This window comes from Brassica napus, chromosome A1 (genome assembly GCF_020379485.1).
Source record: "Brassica napus cultivar Da-Ae chromosome A1, Da-Ae, whole genome shotgun sequence".
Lineage (NCBI taxonomy): Eukaryota > Viridiplantae > Streptophyta > Magnoliopsida > Brassicales > Brassicaceae > Brassica > Brassica napus.
Window position 1 is genome coordinate 401,978 of NC_063434.1, and position 18,905 is coordinate 420,882.

At 35.2% G+C, this 18,905-nt stretch overlaps 5 protein-coding genes and 1 non-coding gene across 7 annotated transcripts; 3 read left to right on the forward strand and 3 right to left on the reverse strand.

Annotated features, from left to right (window-relative positions):
* Positions 1 to 267: 267 nt before the first annotated feature.
* On the forward strand, positions 268 to 341 carry TRNAV-CAC. Its single transcript has one exon. It is a non-coding gene; the product is annotated as a tRNA-Val (tRNA).
* A 3,036-nt stretch (positions 342 to 3,377) lies between these two features.
* On the reverse strand, positions 3,378 to 6,203 carry LOC106363140 (apoptotic chromatin condensation inducer in the nucleus). The gene is made up of 6 exons (XM_048777676.1): positions 6,043 to 6,203; positions 5,857 to 5,911; positions 4,718 to 5,699; positions 4,395 to 4,577; positions 4,169 to 4,320; positions 3,378 to 4,056 (listed from the first exon to the last, which is right to left on the reverse strand). The coding sequence occupies exons 3-6, from the start codon at positions 5,691 to 5,693 to the stop codon at positions 3,670 to 3,672; spliced, it is 1,698 nt and encodes a 565-aa protein (XP_048633633.1). The 5' UTR covers positions 5,694 to 5,699; positions 5,857 to 5,911; positions 6,043 to 6,203; the 3' UTR covers positions 3,378 to 3,669.
* A 166-nt stretch (positions 6,204 to 6,369) lies between these two features.
* On the forward strand, positions 6,370 to 8,197 carry LOC111199852. 2 transcript variants are annotated; one of them, XM_048777679.1, is made up of 6 exons: positions 6,370 to 6,626; positions 6,762 to 6,859; positions 6,921 to 7,043; positions 7,313 to 7,390; positions 7,501 to 7,680; positions 7,755 to 8,197. In XM_048777679.1, exons 2-6 carry the CDS (start codon positions 6,824 to 6,826, stop codon positions 7,884 to 7,886), a joined length of 549 nt encoding a protein of 182 aa, XP_048633636.1. In that variant the 5' UTR covers positions 6,370 to 6,626; positions 6,762 to 6,823; the 3' UTR covers positions 7,887 to 8,197. The 2 variants fall into 2 exon arrangements, with proteins under 2 accessions (XP_048633636.1, XP_048633639.1); XM_048777682.1 differs by lacking the exon at positions 7,313 to 7,390 and having other exon boundaries at positions 6,371 to 6,626; positions 6,921 to 7,001.
* Positions 8,198 to 9,798: 1,601 nt separating this feature from the next.
* LOC106369490 (heavy metal-associated isoprenylated plant protein 23) lies at positions 9,799 to 10,775 on the forward strand. The gene is made up of 2 exons (XM_013809641.3): positions 9,799 to 10,112; positions 10,388 to 10,775. Exons 1-2 carry the CDS (start codon positions 9,941 to 9,943, stop codon positions 10,690 to 10,692), a joined length of 477 nt encoding a protein of 158 aa, XP_013665095.1. The 5' UTR covers positions 9,799 to 9,940; the 3' UTR covers positions 10,693 to 10,775.
* An 800-nt stretch (positions 10,776 to 11,575) lies between these two features.
* On the reverse strand, positions 11,576 to 13,259 carry LOC106363957 (photosynthetic NDH subunit of lumenal location 4, chloroplastic). The gene is made up of 5 exons (XM_013803918.3): positions 12,641 to 13,259; positions 12,309 to 12,401; positions 12,059 to 12,119; positions 11,915 to 11,983; positions 11,576 to 11,822 (listed from the first exon to the last, which is right to left on the reverse strand). Exons 1-5 carry the CDS (start codon positions 13,139 to 13,141, stop codon positions 11,740 to 11,742), a joined length of 807 nt encoding a protein of 268 aa, XP_013659372.2. The 5' UTR covers positions 13,142 to 13,259; the 3' UTR covers positions 11,576 to 11,739.
* A 1,521-nt stretch (positions 13,260 to 14,780) lies between these two features.
* On the reverse strand, positions 14,781 to 16,175 carry BNAA01G05730D. The gene has a single exon (XM_013809648.3). The coding sequence runs from the start codon at positions 15,954 to 15,956 to the stop codon at positions 15,084 to 15,086; it is 873 nt and encodes a 290-aa protein (XP_013665102.1). The 5' UTR covers positions 15,957 to 16,175; the 3' UTR covers positions 14,781 to 15,083.
* Between the last annotated feature and the right edge of the window lie 2,730 nt (positions 16,176 to 18,905).

An 18,905-nucleotide genomic window follows, 5' to 3' on the forward strand; every position in this document is an offset into this window, starting at 1 on the left:
CTGAACCATCCCACGATCAAGAGCATTACCAAGATCTCAACAATCGTGGTGAAGCTATATAAAAAGGAAGAGGAGGAGAGAAAGAATGTAATGGAAGAAGAGGAGGAGAAAAAAAAATGCAATGGAGGAAGAGGAGGATGCCGTGTGCACCAAGACACTTGCCAGAGTCAACACGCCTTTATCCAAGGCTGTTCCTGATATTTTCCAGTTCACAAATGTTATATGCAGTGCGACTGGACAAAGTCTTTACAATTTACAAGCATCAAAGTCTGGGTGGTGTAGTCGGTTATCACGCTAGTCTCACACACTAGAGGTCCCCGGTTCGAACCCGGGCTCAGACAAATTTTTCTAATCTTTTTATTGTAAGATATAAGTAAAGGCCTTGTAGCTTTTAATTGCTCGTTCCATTATCTATAATGAACATTTAATTAAAGAATATGGGCTGAGAAGCCAAGAATAGAAAAAGAAGAGTGTAATTAGTCAATTATTATGAGTGGCCTTTAGGAAGAAGCATGAGACAGTTGGCCCTTAATCTCTTGTTATTGGCTCTAAACTAATTATAATATGTTTATTTAATGATAACGATGCAACTATGAACTAACACAATTTTAATTCGAATGATCATGATACTGATGAAACATATGATATTTGAAGTCAAAATCTGGACGCAATATAACTAAGCCTTTGGCTATGGCTATGGCTATGGCTATGGCTATGGCTATGGCTATGGCTATGGAATAAAGCATATACACATAAACGGTTCATGATGAATTATGAGAGAGTAGATTAACATTAATTATAGAACTCACCTTTCCTTTATATTCTTAGTTCCAAGCATAGCAAACAATAACAACATTGCTAGTACATATTAATGAGTGAATTAATTAGTTTTGATGATTTCGAGAGTGGAGTGGCAAGTATTGTCCATTACCAAACATGCATAAATATTACAACTAATAACTAAAGTCAGTCCACTAAATGCAAGTATAGCCCGTTTATTTAAAACTAATTAATTAACCTTAAACGAAGTCGGTCAAGTGGTGATCAACAACATATATACCACATGTAGAAGTAGAATGAATTATGGAAACCCGAAATGGATTGTGAAAACCTAAAATAATATGCTGGTTTATAGAGGTGGGTGTGCCTTCCTTAAAGCATCTCAGCTTTAATTTTTCTTTACAATATAGCCTGTGCTAATTGCAAGCAGTTGGTGCTAGGTATATTAATTTCTCATAAAAAAAACATAACTGACACCCCCTTAATCGGTACTAGCATGCAGCACTAGCATATGGAGTATTTTAATATATTATCACCATCACCATGCTGTGTCTGTATTTATGTGTTTGTGAATCATATACACATCATGCAAATTTGCGACTTATCGATCCATAGTATATATTCCGTGGGTAAGAATTAATTAACGTTGTATATCAAGGTTACAAATCCTCTTCTGTAAATATATAAGAAGTACCGTTGTATGTAAAGTTACAAAAAAGTAACGTTGTAAATATAAGTTCAGTTCAAACAAAAAAAACGTTGTACGTAATTAAGTTCCCACTGATGCTTCACTATTTTATAATTAAGCTATTAGTCAAACTGTCAAAGCATATGATTTATTAACGAGTAAATAATCTGATAAGTCAAAACATAGGTTGGAATTGGAGATTAGTGGCCGACTAGTCGGAGTCCAGCTTATTATTATTTTATGTGGAATTTTACTTTCTTAAAAATAACAAAAAGCTCTTATATTTTGTTCTAACAATTTCTAAACACATGGGGCTTTGTAATGTATAGTGTATACCACGATCTTTGGTATAGTTGAATTGATAACAAAAGTTATAGCACATACTGATTTATATAGTTTTGGTCCATGAATTATTCAGATTACATGAACCATGAAAAGATTAATAATATTGTTATTAAATATGGCGAAGATAAATATTATGGACCATAACTTTTAACCTATGTCATTGATATAAGAGCCGTCCTTAAAGCGAAACCACATATTAGATGAAACCTCCCTTCTAATTAATTATTTTTAATGAATGAATGATTAGTAGTTAGTAAGTAGAATATGCTAATTTGTGGGAGAATCCACTTGCCTTAGTTTAACTTTAAATTAAACCATTTAATCACGATGGGTTAAGACATCAAGCGACTATAATAATTTGCAAAAAAAAGTTGATGCATAGTCTCACTCACGAATAAAATAAGTTATAATTGACTCGTAGGTTTTTTTCTTTGTTTATTTTGCAGCGGTTAACTCTTAATGATTATGATCTATGTAGAGTAAATCAAACACTAATAACCTCAATCAATACAAGCACTAGATATGATTACTACTGATTCTGATTTCGCATAACTAGTTTTGAAATTGCTTTTTTGATCTTGTGTTATATATTTAACTTTTCACAGTATTTTACGTTCTGTAGATAATCTACAATTTTATTAATTTTGTTTTGTTGTAGTGTATTACTTTATTTACCAGCAAAAAAAAGCTCTTTTTTTTGTAACAAAAGCTTTTCTCTTTATTAAAAAGAACATGCATCTGTTTTTGGGATTGAAAGAGGTGAGAAGAAAATTTTAAAATAAAATAGGAAATCAACTTGTGGTGCCAAACCAAATTTGGAAGTCAGGCCATCGATCTAATGGAGGTAAGTTCGATATACACTTTATGAAATTGTTACATGCAACATCATGAAAACTATAGACCCAACAGCAAAAAAAAAAATACAAAAGCTAAAAGAGAAACAAAAAATATATAATTAAGGGGTAAATGAAGTCATAGAAACCTCTATAAATAAGACACTCTTCAACAGACTCGACATCACTTGGAAACTCTCAACTACATAGCCTTCTTTATTACAATATATTTACATCGTTGATAAACAGTAAACAAGAGATGTCATCCATCGGAGCAAGTTACGCACCCGTACATCTTATGCAGAAGCAGCTCAAGGAGAAGATTACAAAGAAAGAAAAGGAGAGAGAAGAAAAGGATCAAAGTCTCTCCGTCGAGGCCTCTTTCACCACCACCGGTAGGAATTCTAGCAAAATCTTCCCTTCTCGCTCGTCTTATAATCAACAAGCATCATCAAATCGTAAGAGTAAAACCTAAGGTAAGGAAGGAAATTATTGGACTGGTTCACACATGTAATTTGTCCTTTGTATGTGTATGTAACATGTATGTATGTATGTGGAATGAGTCTAAAACATATCTTGGTCGTGTTTATAGTTTACGTGGGAAGAAAGATATTCTCTGTCAGTTGCTTGGGTGTTGTTCCCTTGTCGTGTATTAAAGGTTGTTGTATGTAAGATTTAGTTACGCTAAACCAAAATGATCTAGTGACATAATAATTTTACTTGCGATAATATTGGTCTGTCAGTAATTATTTTAAACCAACAATTGTTCAAAGCTCCATAAAAAGAAGAAAAAAAGAAGGAATACAGAGCAGAGAGGTCCATCCAGCACAACCAACTTTGTTCGTTCATCAAAAGGTACCAAAGTATAGTAAAAAAAACATAAAGGAGTCTTCTCCTGCGTTCTACCATTAGCAATACCAAACCAAACTCAACAAGTCCTCTCAACTTTTGTCCGCAACTAAGCTAAATTCCTAAGAGCCTGCAACGAACATAATGGCATGAAATCGCCAAGAAGCAACAAGATCACTTGTTATTAGCTGCAAGTTTAGCCGCAACTTGCTCATCTGACAAGGGCAAGTAATATATCCTGGGGATTGCTTTTGTCTTCTTGAAAAGATCATCCAGAGTGACTATGGGAGCCTCTTGTTCCTCCGGGACTAGAGGAGGAGGAGGAGGAAGGGCATGACGTTCTTTGACTGGAGGTGCTTTGGCCAAAGGCGGTGGTGGTGGCAAAGCAGTTGCAGGTGGATGCGAAGGAGCCTGGGTCTGTGGCTGAGGAGGAGCTTCTAGTTTGGCCTTCACTTCCTCTGGTCCAACAAATTCAGCTGTCAGAAGACGGCCTCCATTAGGTGGCCATTGGAGGTTATACACTGCTTCTCTTGTTGCTGCAGCTTCTTCAACTGAACCATACTGCATTCACATCACACCAACTATCAGTTACGAGAAAATTCTATAGACACTTGAAAAATCAGAAGAACAAAACAGGAATCAACATTTTTGTAAAACCAAGAAGGGGTCTTACTGATACGTAGCAGTGGGTCTTAATGGTGTCCATCCAGAAACTAGTGACATTTCCAGTTTTGCCCAAAAGCTCTTGAACAGCTTTCAGTGTGAACGGCCTAAGGAAACGATCAATCCTGAGGAAATTGGTAGGCTCCTTTGGAGATGGAGGAACTGCCAACAAATATTGAGCACAATGAATAAGAGATGGAAACAATACATACAGAGGTGAGTGATGATTTACATACCCACGCGTTCCTTGTGTCCATCCTCACTAACCGAAGAGACAGAGCGGGAGAAGTCACGCTTCAGACCAGCTGACCTCGGTGTTGTAGTGGGTTCCACGGCTTGTGCTTCAGGAACTTTAATATTCTCAGAGTTCCATCGGCGCTGCCTCTTTGCAGGCTCATTGTGTCCAACAGCTTCTTGATCTACAATGAGAGGTAGAAGTTAAAAGATGCTTCAAAAGCTATTAAAGATATGCTTCACAAGCCGACACAGAAGATTAAACACAAGAAACAAAGTGATTCGCAAAAGAAAATGGAAAATGGAAAAAAGGAGAAAGCCTTACCATTAACAGGAAGCTTTCTTTTGTCAGAAGCCACCAGTGGATGGCTTTTGTTATCAGGGGCTTCTCCTTTCTCACCATCCATATTATCAGCCTTGTCAGGAAGCAAGTCATTTTGCACACTCTTATCCACCACTTCATGAGACGTAACCGATTCATTTTGCTTTGTCTCAGGCTCATCATCCATAGACTCATCACCAGAACTTCTATCTAAATTCAACTTTTCATAGTCGCCTGCATCGACACTATTATTATTATATCCTTTGGTCATATCTGCATCATCTCCACCCCCGGCAGATATCTTTGGATGCGATTTGCCAATGACTGTTGATGGCTCTTGGGACTTACTAAGACTATGTTCTAATTTGACATTATCAGCAATTTCGTTACCCTTTAGTTGTATTTTTTCATTATTTGATGACACACAATCGGTAGAAATACAATCAGATTTTACCTCAAACCCTGTAACGGGGATGACCTCAGATACCTGGTTGTGGGTAGCAGAAACCTCTGTAGGTTGGGCCTTAGAATCCAACCCGCTAAACGTCTCCTTATTCTCCATCTCAATAATCTGCTCATTAGATGCCTCTTGGGTAACTACTGGAGCATTAAGAGCAGCTACGTCTCTGACATCATCAAGGACACTATCTGGTTTAGAAAACACAGGGGGTGGTGTTGTCTCAACGGCAGCTGATGCTTCAGTGGTTGTTGTCTTAACCCCAACTGGTTCTGGAGTGGTGAATGCCGCTCCTCCAACTAGAGGAACAGAAGTAACATCAGGCAGCTGATTGGCAGCGGCAAGAGCAGCAGTTTCAGACTCTTGTTGCTCAGCACGAAGGGCATCATGGAGACGCCTAACCAAATCCAGCTTCAAGCCTTGTGTAGTGAGTCTCCGTCGTTTGAGCTCTTCCTTCAACTCGGTAACCTTCCACTTGTCGATTGGGCGGTTGTCCAGGATTGGAAAAGGTGATGACGACATCTTCCTCTATGAATAAAACAAAAATTCAAATATAAAATTCGAGACACTATCGCATCGCACGGGGGATATACTTTTCTCTAAATCCGAATTAGCCGACAAAAACAAATCAGATAAAAAAAATCAAACTTGTTTAACAAAGAGATAAACTTTCGATATGACTTACAATGAATTGGGTCGAAACTTGTTGAACGAACGAAGGCCGGGCAAATTGCAAAAGCCCTAAATGCGTGGTAGAAGAAGAAGAAGGATAATGATCAAAACCCATCAGGAAAGATGACAAATTTTAACAGCAAAAACGCAAATGAGAAGAAATGGAATTCAAATTGCAGACGCAGAGAAAGTATGACAAACCTGAGAAAATAACGAAATGTAATTCTCAAACTAGGCGTACATTGGGAACTTTCTATCCCTTAATTGAATGTTCGATTGAAAAATTGAAAGAGGAATGGAATGGATTCTAGGGTTCTTATTCGTCGGGTGGTTGATTTGATAAATGGGAAAGAAAAAAAAGCTCGAGGGGGTTGTATGATAAATTTTATCACAAATTTCGTGAAAATGACGAAACTATCCTTGGTTATTAAGATCTTAACATACGACGCCGTTTGGGAAAAGCTGCTTCTCCGTCCGTCGTAACACGTTCGAGGAGGAGCAACGCAACGCAACGCAGAGTTTTAGCATTTCTGATTGTTGTATCCAGGCTTCAGAGGTTTCCTTTGAGAAAGAAAGGCATCTACGTCTGGTAAAAACGGTGTCCCTCCCGTGCTGAAACCAGATGCCTCCAAAGTGTCTCCTCCAGATGGTTCTTCAAAAGTGGTTATAGGAGGCGGAGGGCGCTGCTGCTGCTATTGCTGGTGCTTTTCTGGTAGCATATCAGACTCTGCCACTCTGACTTCCAGGAGAAGTAGGAAAATGAGCTGAGAGATCTTAGAGCACGTGAGTTTAATGCGTATAGAGGACATATGTCCATCTAACCTTGCTTAACTCACTTCAAGGACATATGTCCATCTAATCTCGGTTCCCATGTTCCTGAGCATAAATAATTTAAGTACCACCTGTTGCTTTATCCAGGAGCTAAAAAGAGAAGAAAAAAAACAAAAGCAGCAGCTGCGATCAAGGCAATCCAAGAGAGAATGGAAGATAAGCTCAAAACAGAAATTGAACAAAAGGTCTGGTCATTGCAGGGAGCTGCTGAGAATATAGTTTTATGGCGATTTGTATTTACTGCAGGAAACTGAAGCAAAGTTAGCTTTGAGTGAAGCTGAAGAAATGGCAAAAGCTGAGTTGATTTCGGCAATTGCAAAAGAGAAGGTAGCGCAAATTGAAAAAAAATGGCAGAGGCAGATCTTAATGGTAAGTAAAGACGAAACACTCTACTTCATTTCCTACTTTCTAATGGTATATAATACTGCCGAGACTGTTTGAAATTATAACTAGGAAGAAGGTTTAGGGATCTAGATGTAAGTTTAAAAAAATTCATCAAGACAATGGAAATCTTGAAACACATTATCCAAGGAAGGATTCTATTGAGGTTCTAATGAACTCATCAAGCATACATTATAACTTTACAACTTACAAGAATTTTTGTTACCTATCTCTTTCTTTTCTTCTAATTTCCGTAGATAAAGGCGTTGTGTATGGCATTCTATGCGCGCTCTGAAGAGGCTCGCCAAAGTCATTCAATTCACAAGCTTGCATTGGTAAGAAACGAATGGTCTGATTTTGTTGTGGGTTCATCATGTTGGTAATGTCATGTAACTCTATTTTTCTGTTGATATATATGATTCAAAGGAAGTTTGGGTTATTGTAGGGTGCACTTGCGCTGGAAGATACACTCTCCAAAGGGTTGCCAATCCAAAATGAGATAGATATGCTTCAGACTTATCTTGAAGGAATTCATCAGGACTCAATGTTAGACTTGGTGTTATCATCTCTTCCAGAGGAAGCACTATCCACTGGAACAGATACAGTACAGCAGCTGAACCAGAAGGTGGGCTTATTTCACAGATGTCAAAAAAGAGTTAAGAGAGTTGAACTAATAATCTCTTATTCTTGTATCTTCAGTTTAATACCTTGAGAGGAGCACTTAGACACTTCAGTCTCATTCCACCTGGTGGCGGAGGAATCTTAGCACATTCACTAGCAGATATAGCATCGTGGCTCAAGGTGTTAAAGGAAGTAAAGCAGAGGAAATAGTGAATGCTTGGGTGAGACGTGCAAGAAACAGAGCCATCACAGAACAAGCTGTAACTCTTCTCCAATCTTATGCAACTTGTGCTAGCCTCACTTGATCATCTGGCCCAGAGTCCTCAAGTTCATTGATTTTGGCCAGAGGAAGAATCATTGGTTGTTACGATTCTCAATTCTTCTGTTTATAATAACTGCACTATGAAACATACACTGTTTCTTTTAGGACTCATCACTGGTTTGGTGTTTAAAATCACAGTTGTCCTTATCTGAGTTAGAATTTAACAGAAGCAGCTGAATGCGCTTAAATTTTGTTAGAATCGCCCGTATTTCTATAAACAATTCAAATCCTCCCATTTTCAATTTATTATTTGAATTTTCATATATTTGGTGAAGAAATATAGCTTAAGTTCACAGGTTAAAAGATTGTTGATGAATTTTAATGTTAGACACGGCATTCACTTTCGGTCAGTACCCTTTTGCATTATTGTTGTGTTCCTAAATACCAAATTAAGAATCTAAGAAAGATAACACACTAAACCAAACGACCACAAAGGTCATGCATGTATCTTTTTTTATCCATTTATGGGACATATATAATTCAAACCTTGTCCTGTCCGCATTATAAAGTTCTGCACTTTTTTTATGGTCAGGTTTGGACTCTGGTTGTTAGCAACAAAACCATATTATTATTTGACATGGATTTAAATAAAATTTGGATCTGTTGCAGGAAACTTCTTCTCGCCGGTTCCTTATAGTTAGAGGTGTGATTAGATTATGGTATCTAACTATTAAACGTACCGACTGCTGTAGGTTTGCTCGACAACTTCAAAACATTATACAATTTTGTCAGCTAACATACCGCTAATTTTTGGTGTGTAGTTACTTCCATAAAATATGACCATTCTATGAGTTCTATTTTACTGAGAAAAGTACGAATGTACTTATTTGTATTTACGGAGAATGTCAGCTCCTTCGACGATATTTGATATACAAAAATTGAATTTGAGAAGCTGAAATATTCCCTCAGCATCATGAACGGATAATTGCTGGATGTGTAATTATATTGTATCTATTATTGAATTGTGATCTAAATGTATTAATACACCAGCAAAAGAAAAACTAATAACCAGCAAACCTTAAATATGAAACAGCTAAGTTGAGGAGTTAGGTGGCACAACTCATCCAATCAGGAGACAACCTAACACGCGGATTTAAATCAGCGCCGTCAGATATAAGTCACCTCAACATATCAACGCTCAAGATCTCCCCCTCGTACGTGTGAAGCTGTCTCGAAGTAGGCCACGATGTTTTATCACCTTTAATTTTACTAAATTTTAATTTTATCATTGATCCCATTTTAATTTAATAGTGAACCGACTATTATTGTTTAGATAAATTACTTTAAATTCGTTAATAGATGATGCATGGCTCTCACCTTCTTCCTGCCTTCCTATGAATAACAAAACTTACAAAAAAACATTTTAAAAGTCGTGCTATTATTCCATTATTGCAGCTATATTCACATGAATTCCCTACAATTCTACCTTCGTATATATATTTTTCAAGAATGTTACAAACAGGTTTTATTTAAAGCCATTTATTTCGTTCAACTCAGATATTTACCGGTTTGGTTGATCAAAAATTATCATATCAGAGCGCAACCCTTGGTTCCAAACTTTTCTCATCAACTACTATCTTTACCTTAACAACAAGGTCTTTGGCATATATATTGCTTACAGCCTAAGTTCTTAAAGTAACATTTTCTATATTTTTATAAAACGGGCCAAATTTTAATTGATGTTGTGTCAATTTTAAACACAACAAGATACTCTTTCTTTCGTACCAAATACAATAATGTACTCAAAAGTAGATTATTTTATTAAAATATCAGAGGCCCTATATAAGTCGAGACAACCTAGCTAGCAACTCATTGCAAATCGAAACCAAAACAAATATCCATACAAACACAACACATATTTGAGAGACACAGAGGAAGAGAATAACCCATTCGTAGTTTTCTTGCAAACATAAAAAAAAAAGCCAAAAATCAGAACAAGAAGATGGGAGTTGGAGGAACATTAGAGTATATATCTGAGCTAATAGGAAGTGGAGGAAGTCATAGCTATGGCAAGAGGAAGAAGAAGAAGCAGTTTCAGACAGTAGAGCTCAAAGTTAGAATGGATTGTGATGGTTGTGTCCTCAAGGTCAAAAACTCTCTATCTTCTCTAAAAGGTAAACTAACTACTTTTATAATCTAAATTAACATTTAGTTATCAAAATTCTCGTTCTATCCCATGTGAAATAGTGTTTTCGAAAAGGAAAAAAAGAAGTGTTGTCAGTTGAGCTACTTTGGTTTTTTTAATTTCGCTCACGTCCCGTTTTACCTCTCATACTTAACTCGTTTTGTTCAAACACTATCTAAAACATATACATGTACGTGAATGCACAGAGCTACATCTATAATTCCGTTTGTTAACATATTCAAATATTTTAATATGTCTTCTCAGGAGTTAAATCGGTGGAGATAAACAAGAAGCAGCAAAAGGTGACGGTGAGTGGTTACGCGGAAGCGAGCAAGGTGCTGAAGAAGGCGAAATCGACGGGGAAGAAGGCTGAGATATGGCCTTACGTACCGTACAACTTGGTGGCTCAGCCGTACATAGCTCAGGCTTACGACAAGAAGGCGCCACCTGGTTACGTTAGAAAAATGGACCCATACGTCACCACCGGGACGATGGCCGTCTACAACGATGACCCTTCTTACACTTCTATGTTTAGTGATGATAATCCCAATGCTTGCTCTATTATGTAATTATAAAACCACTAATAAAAAGGGGTTTATATTTATATGTATAAACATGGATTATATAGATTTTGGTGTTTTTTTTTGGTTCAGGATTTTGTCTTCTTTTGCATGTGCTTTCTGTTTGTGTTACAAGAATGTTAATTAATTTTAGTAAATGCATATAACCTAATCAATTGGATGTTATAAGTGATCATTGGCACATTACAGAAAGAACTATTCATTATGGAATTAATTTCAAGATTTTTTACTTTTACCAAAACATCTCTCACATCATCCGATCATGGGTTACTTTTTTTTTTCTGGTCACTTGCTTACCATTAATTTAAGTTTGAGCTTTTTGCTTTAGGTGTTGTTCATGCTCTTTTAGCTAGTTTTTTGAGAACTCAAAAGTCCAACTCTTTTCTTTTCACCAACTATGAAAAGAAAAAAATCCAAAAAGTGGGTAGTAACAAATAAAGCTAACTCTGAGAGAAAGAAGAAAACAAATATTTCACTACACAACATAAACTGCTTATAAAATGTTTCTATACATACCCATATGATTCTTGATCCTCAGATGTATACAAAGTAACACCAGCTTTTAAAAACATCTCCATTGCTCTGTAAATGGAACCCAGGATCAGCTCCTTCTGTTGTTCATACCAAGAACCAAAGTTTTACACATTTGTTTTACCTCGAGATTCATAAGTTGTTGTGGGGGGGGGGGGGGGGGGGGGGGGGGGGGACCAAAAACAGAGACATGACGCCGAATGAACAATCACATCGCAACTTTATTCTAGACTCTGTACATCTTTGTGACACAGGCTACATCAAATGACCTAGACTGAATCTAACCTAACACGCGCTTCTCCACCTTACATGATTTACCGAGGTCATAACTCAACCATAATTACGTATATGAGTTATGTCTTATTCTTCAAGAGCAAACTACTCATTGGGTTATAGTGGAAAAATGTCAATGTTTACATATGATAAGAGCTAGAGAATCTGGCGATATACATCATATACATAGCTATTTCTTCCTTTACAGAACGAAACTGGAGTTGGCAGGCTTCATCTTGTGTTACTTCCAGGGTAGATCTCAACAAAATTGATATCATATAGCAAAGTTGCATTGCCAGGTATGTTACAGTCACCTGCATTAACCAATACGACAGTCCCAATTATATAAATCATTGCTAGGAGCATAGAGCAGAAACACATATACAAAGAATGGTTTGGGAAGTACCGGAAAAGCATCCTGCAGGCTCTGGTCCATAAGCTAACTTAGGTGGAATCTGAAGTTTGCGCTTTCCCCCTGTAAATAAAACATTGGTTTCAGCCTAATAAAAGACACATACTCCGAACGTACGAAAATTAGAATACTACTTGCCTACTCGCATAGGAGGTACTCCTTCGCCTCCAAGAATCCCTTGGTCTAGACCCCTTATAACCTAATAATCACAAAGAGTAAGCAGTTAAGCACCAAGAAACTAACATCATTTTATTTCTCAGTACATCAAATTAAAATAATTAAATCCAGCTTAGAACTCCACTAGCTAAACTTTGAAGAGAATGCAATCTAACTAAGATTTTTTTTTTTTTATAATCAAACTAAGATAATCATTGGGTTAGGTTATTGCCTTGCCCACACCAATCCGCATAGTAAGTGGTCTTGCACGCTTATATGTACTGTCAAACAACGTTCCATCTGCAAACCTAGCCGTGTAATGGACCTGCCCAAACACCAAATTCTCAAACTCTGAACCAAAACGTTTTGCAAATGCTTACGTATGCAACACAAAATAATTATTACAATTTTGATTAATTTGATTAATCAATCAAAATTAATTTGATTAATCAAAAAAAAATTGATTAATCAAAATTTTACCAAAAAAATAAAAATAAATAATTAATCAAATTGTCGTAAAACATGGTAAGTGCTGAACCGTTAAAAGAGAGATAGATTTATTACATTGACGAGTACGCCACGTGGGGCTTTATCACCGAACCCAACTGCGATATCGCAGAATCCAAGCCCTGATTTTGCGTAGCTGTATTCGCAGAGAGGGTCTCCAACAGTGGCGTAGTACTCAATCCTCGTGGCGTCTGCGTCCAGAGGCGTTATAGAGAGAATCGTGGCAGCTAAAAGGCCTAAACCCACTCCGAAAACGTTCTTCTTCGCGCCGGTTAAGCTCCTCTGTTTCTGCTGGCCATCGGTGGAAGAAGAAGAAGAACAGAGACATGAGAATGACGATGACGACGAAGAAGAAGAAGAACAGATGGTGGGTCTGAAGGAACTTGTGTAGTGAGATGATGTGAGTGTTAAAGTAGAAATCGCCATTGTTGGATCCGAGCTTTCTTCGTTCTCTTCTTCCTTATCTGTGGGAAGAGGAAGCGTTTGGTCTTTAATCTTCTGAGAATGCAACTGGCAAAAAAATACAAAGTGGATATGATTGTAGGACCCACCTGCCATGTAATAGTAATACTATGAATATATTTTTGTTATTTTGATTAACCCAAAATTTTAGCGAATTATTGGACATTGTCTATAGTTAAAACTATTGAGTGATTAGACCCATAAACCAATTAAATTACGTTATCATTTTCTATTGTTGGGTGTTTAGTCATATCCTTTGACATAATTATATTTAAGACCAAATGGACCATTAGAAGGAAGATACATTATCGAAAGCTGAAAATATTTGAAGCTAAAACAAAGTGTCAAAAAAATAGAACCTAATCCATTACCATTCACTAACAACTCCCAGCTGCCTCATCTGCATTCAGAGAATTAAGCCACCGAGATTTTCATCCAAGATGTAACATTGCTAAAGTCTATACCATATGTATTCCTATAAAAAATTTCATATTGTCAAACTATAATAATATATACTATACAAAAAATAAGTGTATTTTACATTTTCACTTAGTTTTACAAACTTGTAATTCAAAACCAACTTAAGCTATATCTCTTATATATAATCCTAGATTTCATCTTATTTTGCGATAGGGATTCGTAACAGTTATATTAGATTGCCATCCCGTTTGATGTTAATGTAGTATTCATTTCCCTTTGAACCAACTCTTTAACATTAGGGGCCAATCGGCCCACAAAATATAGAGAACCTGAATCCAATCAGCTGGATAGTAACATGATGCCCATATCTCCAGTGGCTTATCAATGAAATATGACATCGAATATTGGCATGATCCGTTCATATGAAGATGTAGAAAATCTATTAGTGCGACAATAGCTGAGTATCATGGTCCACCGTAACCACCACCATAATAATAATCATCATCATCATATATTCCTTTTAGATAGAGATACACAGATTGTGGTCAGTTTCTATGTACTATAATGTAAGTGATGTATGTAGGTTATGTCCCGCACATTGATAACTTATTAGTGTAACTGGTCCATGGACAGAAAATAAAAATCGTTTGAACTTTTGTACACATGAACAAGCAAAAGATATTCTCATAAAATCTCATGATTTGTTTTACGACCATCAACTTTTATGGTGAAAAAGAAGAGTTTGTTAGTTTTTGTAAAGAGTTATATACAGTAGCTAATGACATCGTTGAAAAATCACCTAACAAAAAGTAACATATCTCTGAAGTGTTACTAAAGATTAGAGAGTTGAAAGTTATAAAGCTGAATAATCTTGGTTTCTTTAATGAAAAAAATTTAATTAGAGAGATGGAAGAAAAAATAAGTAAGAACTTTATCACTTTATATTTGGTTGTCAGCATATACTGTACATTCCCTTTTGCATTCAATTTATTCTACTTGGAATTTATCAAATTTCAAATCTACCGGTAGGTAACTGGTAAGAATGAGATGGTAAATTCTGTTGAAATAAAATATCAAACGGAATTACATATCATAATGGGAACTTGACTCTTAATAAATGTTAATGATGCGAAAGAAGACACCAAAGAAAAACTAAGCACATGGGAGAACAGTATTTATCAAATTTCAAATCACCACCACGACTATAAAAAAGCTATACTACTATATAATTATATATTCCATAATCCAGCGGCCGTAGAAAATTCCATAAATTTCGCCATCATTCACTCTATTATAAGAATTAAATAAGAATATATAAAGAAAGTGTGATTTAAATGTAATCCAACTACAAACAAATACTTACCAAGAGGTACTATGGAAAACTAAGATAAAACAAAATAAGAAGCATGGATTAACTAATTTTGAAAGAACCCTAAAATTAAAAATAATTATTCAAAAAGTGTTTAATCATACGAACATATATAGAATCATAAACTAGTAACTTAATTATCCTACACATGCTATCTTTAATTTGTTGAAATGAATAAGCATATGCCAAGAGATTAGCTTGGATATTCCGGAATTCGGACAATGTGTATATATAAAGTTATAAACACTTCTATGTTCTTTGGTCGGAAGATGAACATAACCAAGTATTGTCATTATTATGATCATGATCAGAAACACCGTAACCACCATTTTCACCAGTGGTTTTGTTCCCGTTAGCCACTGTGGTCGTCGTCTGAGGAGTAATAGATTGACTCTGCAACATACCAAGACCAAACTGAATATTGCTTCTAGGGTTTGAAATCTGAGTTTGAAGAAGAGACTGTAGATTCATATCCTCAAAGCTGTTGTTAGGGTTTTGATATTGCTGAATCTGTGATCCGGAGAGGAGAGGAGACGTTGGGAGGAGTTTTTGAGCGAAAGGTTGTAACAAGATGTTGTTGTTGCTGCTGTTGTAGTAAGAGTTTGGCGATGAAGAAGACAAGCCGAGGAATGTCTTGAGGCGCGTGGTGTTCACGACGGAGTTGTTGTTGAATAGCGGCGGAGATGGGATCCCTGTGAACTCTTGAACCATCGCTCGGAAATTCGAAGTATCCGTCTTTAGAACCGTCGTTGGTGCTCGCCTTGATGCTCGAGATCTTTTCTTGGTTTTCTTGGTTACTCCTACGTTGTTAGGAGGAACTGATGACGTGGTGGTGAAGGTTCGGAGTTCAGGTTGAGTAACCGGGTCGGATTGTTGGTTTACGGGCAAGAAGGTACCGTTGCTGTTACTATTGAAGTAATTTTGTTGTAATAGAGAGTTGTTGTGGTCGAAGTGAAGGGGGTTGATGTGGTTTTGTTGTGGCCGAGGTAAAGATACCACGTGGTGGTTGTGGTGGTCGAAGAAGGCTGAGATGGATTGATCACCGGCGCGAGAATCGTATTCTTCTCCTCCTCCTCCTCCTCCGCTTGAAGATTGCATGCTACTACTATTACCAGACTCCATCTTCTTCTGGCCAAACAAAAATTACAAAACTCTTTAGGTATGAATTTAGTGAGAGAAAACGTAAGAAGTGATTCCGATGAGAATAGATACTCGAGTTAGGACATTTGGTTTGACACTTGAAAAAAAAAAGACATTTGGTTTGACACGATTTTTTAATCATTGTATTTTGTTTTTCTGTGGGAGATATATAGGGAAGGTGAAATCGTATTAAGTGGTTCCACCACCACCATCCACTATTGTCTACTCTATATATTATATACATGTATCTAAGGTTTGGTTTCTATTAAATTATACATTTTGGTGATAGTCAAATTTAGTTTGATTGTAGATTTCCTGGTTTCGATCACGATGGTATTCAACTTATCTTCAATATTCATTTTTTTGTAGAACAAAGCTTCTATATCTTGCTATTTACCTTTCTTTGTTATTTGTGGGTATGTATACATGAAAGTAAAAGTTATAAAAGTAAACAGTCATCTAATAAGATTTTTAAATATGTAAACTGCAATTTTTTTGCTCCCATTGTTCTTTGCAATATATTTACAACATTAATATGAAAAAAATATTATGAGGTTAGGGAAACAGTGATTAAAAGCATATGGGCTGTTCAATTTATTATCTGCTAATCTATTACATGATGTCATAATTAGGTCAGTTAGCTTGGACCAGATTCAAGAATAGGTAATTAGATGTCATCCTATAACTAGAATAATACTATTTGTTAGAAAAAAAAACTAAAATAATACTATTTGATACTTTTCAAATTTTCATTGAGCAGTTGCAACATTAGATAAAAAACAAAGGTGAATAAACATGTACGTGACCATTGCTATTTATTTGTTTTCTCCTGATTTCTTTGCAAATTACATATATTGATATATAGAATAATGGTTTGTGTAGATTTGGATGGACGCAGAGTTTGGTCAGAAAATAAGAATCATCTTTCGTGTTGTTTTAAAATTTCTAACTACATTCTACATTTATATTAATATATGTTAAACTTTCTTATCTGGTACGTGGATATCGTTCTAATTTTTTTATCTATTAAATTAATAAAATTTTATATACTCACTAAATCAGTGGACTAACAACTATAAAATTGTTATTCTCCAGAGAAACGAAGATAACAAATGTTCCAAACCTCTTTGACCATCATCGTAAGTTAGTGCAGAATGCAACTATGCATTAAATTAATATTGTCATATTTTTGAATTTTTCTTAAAATCTATATGTTAAACCCTCACGAAAATATAGAGTTTTTCGTCAAATGATCTATATACTGAAGCCTATACTCCTTGGAGCTGTTTCAAAAATTTTAATCACATTAAATTTCTATTAATGTATGTTAAATTCCCTTTCATAATTCATGGACATCGTTCTAATTTTTTATCAATTAATTTAGTAAAACTCCCTAAATCAGTGAACTAACCACTATAAAATTGTTATACTCTAGAGAAACAGAGTACATTTGTATTAATTATGTTAAACCTCTTTGGCCATCATCATATAATAGTACATAATGCAACTATGCATTAAAACAATATTTTTATATTTTAAATTTTTTTTTTAAATCTTTGTGTTAATCCCTACGAAAATATTGAGTTTTTTCGAGAAATGCTCTATATTCTGAAGTATATCCTCTTCACTGTTGTTTTAAAATTTCTAAACATATTCTACATTTGTATTAATGTATGTTAAACTCTCTATCATGGTACATGAGCAACATTCTAATTTTTTTATCAATTCATTTATAAAAACTTCATGCACTCACTAAATCAATGGAATAACAACTATAAAATCACTATTCTCTTGAGAAACGGAGACAAGAGAGGTTTCAAACATCTTTGACCATCATCATATGTTAGTGCACGATGCAACTATGCATTAAAACAATATTTTCATATTTTAAGAATATTTCTCAAAATCTATATGTAAACCCCCTACGAAAATAATGAGTTTTTCGATAAATGCTCTATATTCTGAAGCCTATACTTTTCAATGTTGTTTTAAAATTTCTAAACACATTCTAAATTTATCTTAATGTATGTTAAACTATCTTTCATGGTACATGAGCAGCATTCTAATTTTTTATCATTAAATTTATTAAAACTTCACACATTCATTAAATTAGTGGACTTACCACTATAAAATATCTATGAAACCGAGACAAGAGAGGTATCAAACAACTTTGACCATCATCGTATGTTATTGAAAGATGCAATTATGCATTAAAACAATTCATATTTTTCAAATTTTCTCAAAATCTATGTATAACCCCTACGAAAATATTGAGTTTTTTGGTAAATGATATATATTCTGAAGCATATACTCTTCAGTGTTGTTTAAAAATTTTTAATCACATTCTAAATTTGTATTAATTATGTTAAACTCTCTTTCATGGTACATGAGTACCGTTCTAATTTTTTTATCAATAAATTTTGTAAAACTTCATACACTCAATAAATTAGTGGACTAACCACTATAAAATCGCTATGAAACATAGACAACAAATGTTTCAAATTTCTTTGACCATCATTATATTATATTTCAGGATGCAACTATGCATTGAAACAATATTATCATACTTTTTAATTTTTCTCAAAATCTATGTGTACCCCTACGAAAATATTAAGTTTTTCGTTAAATACTCAATATTCTGAAGCCTACACTCTTCAGTATTTTTTTTAAGTTTCTAACCACGTCCTATATTTTTATTAATGAATCTTAAACTCTCTTTCATGATAGATAGGTAACATTCTATTTTTTTATCAATTAATTTAGGAAAACTTCATACACTCATTAAATCAGTAGACTAAACACTATAAAATCATTATTCTATAGAGAAATGGAGATAACAAAGGTTCCAAACCTCTTTGGACATCATTGTATGTTAGTTCAGGATGCAACTATGCATTAAAACAATATTTTTATACTTTTTATTTTTTTCTA